At 35.9% G+C, this 9,206-nt stretch overlaps 1 protein-coding gene across 2 annotated transcripts; it reads left to right on the top strand.

Annotated features, from left to right (window-relative positions):
- Positions 1–2,815: 2,815 nt before the first annotated feature.
- Positions 2,816–8,989, top strand: tnfsf13b (TNF superfamily member 13b). Of its 2 annotated transcripts, none has more exons than XM_016486457.1 (7): positions 2,816–3,272; positions 3,369–3,650; positions 5,097–5,184; positions 5,554–5,610; positions 6,441–6,565; positions 6,676–6,826; positions 7,412–8,989. In XM_016486457.1, exons 2-7 carry the CDS (start codon positions 3,381–3,383, stop codon positions 7,522–7,524), a joined length of 804 nt encoding a protein of 267 aa, XP_016341943.1. In that variant the 5' UTR covers positions 2,816–3,272; positions 3,369–3,380; the 3' UTR covers positions 7,525–8,989. The 2 variants fall into 2 exon arrangements, with proteins under 2 accessions (XP_016341943.1, XP_016341942.1); XM_016486456.1 differs by having other exon boundaries at positions 6,661–6,826.
- The last annotated feature ends 217 nt before the right edge of the window (positions 8,990–9,206 follow it).

Genomic DNA, 9,206 nt, shown 5'->3' with positions numbered 1-9,206 from the left:
TATATTACAGATCCCAATTTGAACACTATGTGTGAATGTTATAATAAATGTATTAATAGAGCTGTTGTAGGGTAATTAATATTATCATTATTATTGTCTTTTTTATTTTATTTTACAGAACGACAGGAAAATTACAATATCATTTATGAATGTCGATGGAGTTGTTGCTTTTTCTCGGCTTTTATTTTTAATAGAACAGAGGGCTCATTAAAATAATTTTTTGCCTTTTAAATTCCAGTGAATACAGTTAAATGGACCAGGGGCAACTGATCCTAGTTCACTCATCTTTGTCTATGGCATTTCATGCATTCAATCTTCTGTACCCGACTGTAATGTTTTGGAGCTTTATTTTATCACACTGCCTTCTTTTTTACAGAAGGTTTAAAATCCACTCAGGAAATCGGCTCATTGTGGTTTGATCCCATGTTTTGGATTTGCATATGGAGCTGTGTGTGAGAAGTATAGATTTCTATACTGATTTTCATGTGGGCTACAGTTCACTATGAGCACTGTATGAAAATACCAACACAACAAGCCTAAAGTTTGTTTACTCTCTCTCAGGCTTAGTGATCTTCTGAAAGTTAGAGTGAAATCGCACATAGCAGCTGCTTGACAGTGTTCCAAGCACAGTCCATTTGCACAACTAGCAAATAAGATATTTCCCTTCTTTTAATAAGGTCAAGTGCTTAACATCAGATCTTTACCAGTGACCTGTTTTGTTTGGATCATGCTGAAAAACCTGCCCATTGGTGACTGTTGCACTGTCACATCCATTTTCTTGCATTTTCCTTTAAAAAGCAGAAACATTCACAACAATGTAAGGGTTAATTAACGCAAAAATTATGAAATAATGAAAATTGCCATCATTTACTCACCATTTATGCCTTTCCATACCTGTATGACTTTTTTTTTTTTCAGTGGAACAAAAAGGAGAAATTTTGAAGAGTACATTAGTCACTCTTTTCCATGCAGTTGCAGGTAGAAGACTCAAGCTTCTTCAAAAGGACTCATTAATAAAAGTCTAAGGATCTTCAACATATGGCCAGTCATATGGCCAATTTTTAAGTCACACAATGAAAGGCAGCTGAGAAGTTTTGCTGTATACTAAAAACTCTTTTCCAGTGAGTTGAATCTGTCAGAATTATGAGATATTTGTTGCAAAACAGATTCATTCAGAAGGTTCTCTCATGAACTCATGATGATTCAGTGAAGAACAAATAAAATTTCAGTCTATTCCTTATAGAAAGCTATTATATGTCTATGGAATATAGACCGCAAGTCATCTTGAAAGATTCTGTCCTCATTCATCGTAGTTGAAGAGCAACCAGCACCTTTGAAATGTCTCCTTTTGTGTTCCACAGAAGAAAGAAAATCATACCAGTTTGGAAGAGTAAATGCTGGCAAAATTATCATTTTTCTCAACTATTTAATGTATCGAATCAGGGGTAAGGACATGAGGTTTGTGTTTCTGTAGTCTCACATTGATGGTTGACTGTCAAGCACCCATTAAAAGTGAACGGTGGACTTTGCAAAACTGGCCCATTATGTAGTGTTGGATCCATGAACATCCAAGTCTGTAATTATTGCATGCTTTAGATTGCTCCGCACATTTCGTTTAGCTCTGATGCACTTTTACGCTCACGTCTGTTGTAATGCGTGAAAACTGCCTGTGAATTTTAAGATGACAGATTTCAAGGCAGAGTGATCCTATGTCAGTTTGCATGCTAATATTGCTATCTTCAATCCAGAGGTTATGTCAGGCTTCCAAAGTCCACCTTTCGGGATTTGACGGGCTCTTTTGGGCCCCGTCGTTCTCAAGGGTGCTTACGAGATTGTATAGTAGCACAGCTGAGCTTTAGATGTCTTCAGTTATGTCTAGTATTATTTATGGTTATTAGTTATGTAGTGACAGGACAGCTGTAATTGAGTAAGAAGTGGAACCAGCCAATGCAAGAGAAAAAGTTCCCAAGACGTCAGCATTTGGATGGTTTCTATACATAAGATACTTTTGTGCATCAGTTTATTGGCCTTTTGATTTTAAAAGAAATATTCGTAATGGTCATTATTGATCGTATAGGACTAATTCATAAGAACTGCCTCTAAACCTTATAGGAAATAATTTCTAATTAAAATGATTTGCAATGTGACATTTAGTTGAACTCAAAGTGACGTGCCATGATACCTTATTGAATGTCTGTGTGGATGAGTGTAAACCTTGAAACAAAGATGCTGAAATATGATGAAATAATGAAAATACTACTTAAGAGTTTACTAGATTTGACTAACACACCATTGGCATGTTCTGGCCATTCTCTGGGGCTAGTTTGTATGTTGAAATCTCATTTCATCTTGTTCATAAACTGAATATATGAAATAATATAAAGTGCTGCTCATGTTTTATATTTGCTTTTTACAGTAAATAGCAGAGCGGAAAGATTCAGTTCTGAATGTGCAAGGAGGGTTTTCTTATTCTTTCGACATTCGTGTTTTGAGCTATGGATTTTCTATTCAAATAATTTGTTCATGTACATACAATTGAATCACACTTTCTATTTTCTGTGTGGTGACATGCAATAAAGAAATCAAACCCTTCTGATAACTTGGCTGCATGAGTCTATTTGTACTTTGAAGCCGATGGTTCCTGTTTCTGGTTTTCACTGTGGAAACTCCACTTTAAAAAGAACGAAACTGATGTTTTTTTTTTTGTTTATGCTTGATTTTATACCAAGAATAGCTTTCCTTTTGCTTGTCACTGTCATTTATATTCTTTCTTATGTGCTATTCATTTATGGTTAACACGTCTATGTATGACATTTTCATTTATCTGCTATTTATCTTTGCACATTTGACGCAGTTTGTCGGAACAGCCACAAAGCAAGTGGTGACAAAGCAACTTTCGGTTGCAGTGCAGTGTTGAATACTGTGGGTGTGGACAGCTTGGCAGGAAAGGGACACAAAAACCAGACTGTTAGCTGGAGAACTGTTGCAGACAGGACATTTTTGGTGAGTGCAGTCGCTTTTGTACTAAGTTTGACTTCAACTGATCCCAGGAGTTTTCCTCTATACCACATCAACAAATATCAGCTTGAAGAGGAAGGGTAGTTATGTGTCAGAGTCTGATCCAGGATTTTTCTTAAAGAAATGTATGCTAAGTGCTTCAGAGGAATATTCATGCCATTTGAAGGTGAATTGGATTCAGCAGGCATAACAAAAAACTCCAGACAGGCTTCTTTCTGAGTAGAAACCTCTCACTGTAAGGATGATGTTTTGAGGTGGGTTGAGATCCTTAAAGAAATGGAGCTTCTTCAGAATCTGTATATTTGCTGTTCAGGCTACATTTGTTCACTACTAACCATATTTTCTAAAAGTTTGTTTCCACCATGCCTGCTGAAGATGTTGGTCCAGGTCGGGGTGAAAGGAGAAGGTTGCCCTGGCTGTTTCTAGTGCTGGTGATTGCTGCCATCACCTCCTCTTCCCTGTCTGTGATCTCCCTGTACCATGTGCTGGCCCTGCAGGCTGAGGTGGAGGGTTTGAGAGCTGAGGTGGTCCGCAAGAGAGAGGAGCAAAGCGGGACACTAGAAGAACCCGTAGAGGGGGCAGAAAAACAAACCGATCAGCAGGAAGAAGAAGAGAGCAAAGAGAGAATTGAGGTTTGGACCACAATACATGTACATCAAATGTCCTTCTAAAATGTTGTGTCTTTTAAAAGTGATGGAATTTGAAGGAACTGCATTAGTAGCAGTTAGTTGTCACTTGGGAAAACTGTCTGAAGAATTATATCTCGGTTAATGTAATGTTTGGAATCAAGAGTCCTATGGCTTGTTGGAGAATGCATGTCCTCTAAACAGGAACTAATAATGTGTTGTAAAGTTCATCAACTGAGCTGGGTGTAGTAACTGATTACATGTAATCTGGATTACAGTATGTAATCAGATTTTAAAAAATCAAGTGCTCATAATCAGATTACAGTTACTTTTTATGGATTACATGGTTACATATTATTCACACAATGGCAGGAAATCATTCATAATTTAATGATTCTCCCTAATTCTGCTTTTAAATGGATTCCCAAATGTTGTTGTAAGCCAAAACCACTTTTTCAAATTATATCTCTGAGGAAGTTAATGTTTCAATAATTTAACAACACATTGGCATGTTTACTGTTCGATGTCGCTTAACGGTCACATTGGCATGCAGGTAAACAAATATTTCAGTTTTTAGTGTTTAATTAATGATTAGCTTTGTATCAACTCACAAACCCACTACTGTTCTTATATTAAGCCAAGTTTGGAAAATCCTGGTTTAATGTAATTTTTAATCCATTTTATGATGTTGAAAAAAAAGGAATATTATTTTCTCATTGCTTTTTTTATATCAATATGGTACATTCAATGGTATGTTTAAAAAAGTTATCTAAAAATTAGTCAGAATAAATTACCTAAAATGAGTAACCTAGATTACAGTTTTCATCATGTTTCATAATGTGTAATCAGTAATGTATTACAATTTGTAAGTAATCTACCCGGCTCTGATCATCAATTATGAAACAAGTTCAGTTCTACTATAAGCAGCTCAACAGAAGGCAATAGTGTCATTGCCCAGCTCAATTAAGTGCAATTTTTTACTGTTTAATGAATTACTGGTGGAATTATCTGGTGATTCAGTTACAGTTACTGTTTTTTAGTTTTGCTGAAAAGTTGTTAAATAGCCTGTTTAATAGCGGGGTTCCCATTTTGAATAAGTCAAAAGACATTAAGGTATGTCCCCCTATACAGAAATGGACTTTTCAGAAATATTCCTGACATGAGAAATATTCACTAGAATAAAAAGTATGACAACTAGCCCCAGTCCCATCAACTTGTTTCAAACTAATTGTGAAAAAAAAAAAATAGCTAAACTGGTTTAGCTAATGACCTACCTAAATGCAGATATATTTTGAGCACTTTCATGCTGGTCAAATTGTCCATTATAATCTACCACACACAATGACCATCTTTATGAGTTCTGCGCCAGTAACAGACCATCTTGAAATGTAATCTTATAGAAGATGTCTGAGCTGTTTATATTCAGCAGGATTTCTGGTTGTCTGTGTACAGTATCTGCAGCAGACTGAGATGGGTGATACCGTAACAGACCATACTGTCCTGTCAAAAAGGAGCCTGGGTCATACGTCAAACAAAGCAGGCAAGCGCACACTTCTGCTTATTCCGTGATATTTGTCTCGGCTTTTCTTTTTTGAGTGTTAACTGAGAAGAGCTGTGGGGGTTTTTTTGTGTATACTGACAGGAATGGTGCGGAGCACAGATGGTGTAAGATTAAAACCACTCAATAAATAAAAAAAAAAAAAACATGCACATGGTGCAAAAGTGCACCATTAGACATTTGCATATCCTGTTGCTTTATGAGTCACTGAATGCAAAACCCTTATAATATTATTATTGAAGTTGCACCGCCATAATCATTCTTCCCTTACAGACAATACTTTAAGAAATGTTTAATAATAATGCATTTACGTTCAGTCATTTTTTACCCTATGAAAACATCTTTCCACAGAATCCCAGCCCTGTTTACAAATGATGGCAAACAACAGGAGAAAAACCTTCCAGAAGGGTACTGAAGGAGTTTGTAAAATCGTAGTATTGTAAATGTATTTTTATACCATGAAATTTGGCATAGACTTAAGTTAAATTGCATTCAAGTGATCCATTTTATCAGTTATGACCTTGCTTTTTGCTAGAGTCATGAAAGAGTTCATTGTACTGTGAAAACACACTGTAACTTTCAGAACTCAAAACTTCATTTCCAGTCCAAAAAGATAATTTGTTATAACTGGCCTTCAATTACATGTTCTGCAATTTTGTGGCGCCACACTGACAAATTCATCAACACGTCATCCATAACATGTCAGTGATGTCTGTCCAGAAACTTGCAGTGGTGAGGCAATAAGAGGAAAGCTGCAGAGATGTAGCACCTACTACTCTGCATATCCATCTGAGAAATCCTAGTGTTAAAATAGGGCACAGCATTTAATTTGAACAAAGTCCCTGATTATTTTGGTCTGATCTTACAGCCTAATCTCACAAGAAAAATTTATTAATTTACGAAGTGGCAATTTCGTATGAAATCGTACGATGTGGAATGTATGAAATGTATGAAAATGTAAAATAAAAAAATAAAAATGAGCATAGAGACCACTCCTTACCCAACCTCTAAACATAACTGTCACTCGTACAAAAACGTATAATTCGCTAAAACGTAAAATACCTATGAAGTGCCATGATATTGTGTTGGATCTTAACAGTATGAGTGGCACATGCCAGCTCAGATTGTTTTATGTTTCTATCGTAATATTTAAACTATTATGGAAGGAAGAGACATTTAAAATCTTGATCTGACCCAACAGTAAAAATTACTTTTTATTTATTTACTTATTTTGTCAGAGTTTGCTTTGGAAATATGCACAGCCATCCCATGGCAAGTCGGACTGAAGCGTGGCACAGCTCTGGAGGAAGAGCAGGGCACCATTTTAGTCAAAGAGGAAGGATTCTTCTTTATCTATAGTCAGGTATATACATTCTCAATGTATGACACATTCTTGAGTTTTTTGGCCTTGTTGAAACATCCCAACACCGTGCTCAGTGTTTTTTTCCTCATTTCAAGCTCTCCTTTTCCCAGGTTTACTACACAGACTCTACGTTCGCTATGGGCCACATCGTGATTCGTATAAAGAAGAACGTCGTCGGAGACGAGAGTCAGCACGTTGTTCTGTTCCGCTGTATTCAGAGCATGAATCGAGTGAATCACTTCAACACCTGCTACACTGGAGGTGAGCGTGGAAAGTCCTGCTACTGTATCAGTGTTACAAAAGAGTGTAATGTATCTGGACACTTTACGTGTAAATCTCATTTTCATTATTATGAATATATATTATAATATCGGTGCTTTTAATATATGATGATGTATAATGAGATTTTTTTTTTTTTTTCAAATTACATCAACAAAAATGTAGGAACCTTTTGGTCCGAAAATAAGCTCCATTTCCTTTAAGCAAAATATAATTGCTTACATTCTTATTTCTTTCTTGTGGTTTTGGGTTGAAATATGACCCAGACATGTTCTTTTGTGACAAGCACCCAGTGACAGAAACGAGACCACATTTGTTACCACACAGTCAGGAAGTCCAGAAATAGCATAAGACCAGTAAATGCATGACAAATATATTCCGAAAATTCCAAATATGACATATCATAATTACTTTTTACTTTCAAAGTGTGTATTTTACATATAATGTATTGCTGTGCATACTATTAATGTGATGTAAATGTCTTATATAGAAGTACTATGCATATATGAATAAATATATAATGTATCTGTTATTACAAATGAATGTAACTGAGCGTGTGATGTGCAGGCGTAGTGAAGTTGGACTCTGGGGACAGACTGGAGCTTCTGATACCTCGAACCCATGCAAATATCTCTCTGGATGGGGATTCCACCTTCTTAGGAGCAATAAAACTGGCCTGACAATGGAGAAAGACTTTGGATCAGACACTGTATGAGATTAGATATGCTGTTATACTTATTCATAAGGATAATTATTGACATTCCCTGGACTTCATGAATACAAGAGCTGCTTTATGCAGTGCAGTATTCTTAAAAATGTCTTCATTGAATTACTTTGTATCAAGTTACTTTGGTTCACACTTCAGTGGCATTTCATCAGACATGCACAAAATTGACATTATTCACTATATTGAAGTTCCTCTATGTCATGATTATAATGTCAGGATTCATCATAATGTTTTATCAAAATATAGTTACATGTATGCTTTAGAAATGTCTTCCCTCTTTGAAGGCCTCTTTGTTTTTCACATCCCTAACCACCTGACTCGTTCAGGTGTGTAACAACCATCTTTCACAATCCAGTCAGTTCCTGATGGATAAAATCATGTCCCGCTCAGCATTTTTATTGAAAAAATTTTAAATAAACACTTTATTCATAACACATTTTACTCTAAGATGTGTTATAAACACCATTTCTTGTTGGGTTGTGAACATGCACCCACACACACTTGTATTTAATGTTTTATTATTCAGAACATCTGTTGCAGAATAACACCTCAGCATGTGCTTTGGGTTTAACAAAGTACTTTGACCTTTATAACATGATGGTGCGCTTTCATACATCAGTATGTTTAAAGTTTGCACTGATCATGTAGCCTCCATGATTCTACCAGCAGATGGAGACCGTCCGTATCACACTGGAAGAGCATTGGAAAGTACTTGCTTTGTGTTGAGTGCTTCACATAGCTTTCATAAAGACAGTTCTTTCTGTTTATTGACAGAGGTTGTATATGCTTCTGGTGTGTGATTTTGTCAGCCACATCTCCTATAGAAACAATCATCATAGTGTCACAGGCCAGGAATTCTGCATGTACTGTAAACACAATGTCTCTTAACAATAAATCATCAGCTCCGCTGCTTTGCCTTACTTCACACGTGACATGTTCAAGGAGAGTGGTCTTGGATCTTGGCGGTTACATGTCCTGCCATTAGAGGGCACTTGTTTCTGGGACAGATTTTTATGGGATGCATTGTTTCATGAGCACTAGGGTAAATAAATAAATAATGAAAGAATCCTGTGTACATCATGCAAACAGTGTTTTGACTTATCATGTACCGATTTAACAGAGACCAACTAAAAACTGAACTAAATAAAAAGCTGAATTTGGCTTATCATATTCCCATTTACCAGAGAAAAACGAATTTTACTTTAAAAAAAAAAAAAAAAGCTGATTTTGGCTTATGTACCCTTTTGCCAGAGAACAACTAAAAATTTAACTAAAAAAAGCTGAATTTACTTGATCAGAAACCAAAAAAATAAAAATTCAAAATGTTATAGAAAGCCTTTAATATAGGAAAAGTAGTTATGTCTAGATAGACAGACAGACAGATAGATAGATAGATAGATAGATAGACAGACAGACAGACAGACAGGCAGACAGACCACTACTGCTGGCTTAGCTTTTATTTTCGAGTTATGAAATTAAATACAGTTCCTATACACTCTTAAAAATCAAGGTGCTTCAAAAGGTTCTTCAAGCGATGCCATAGAAGAACCATTTATGGTTCCACAAAGAACCATTCAGTCAAAGGTTCTTTAAAGAACCATCTCTTTCTTGCATTTTTGTAATCTGAAGAACCTT

This window comes from Sinocyclocheilus anshuiensis, unplaced genomic scaffold (assembly GCF_001515605.1).
Source record: "Sinocyclocheilus anshuiensis isolate Anshui unplaced genomic scaffold, SAMN03320099.WGS_v1.1 scaffold9, whole genome shotgun sequence".
Lineage (NCBI taxonomy): Eukaryota > Metazoa > Chordata > Actinopteri > Cypriniformes > Cyprinidae > Sinocyclocheilus > Sinocyclocheilus anshuiensis.
The sequence above is the reverse complement of the archived record's forward strand: the minus strand, read 5'-3'. Positions and strand labels throughout refer to the sequence as shown.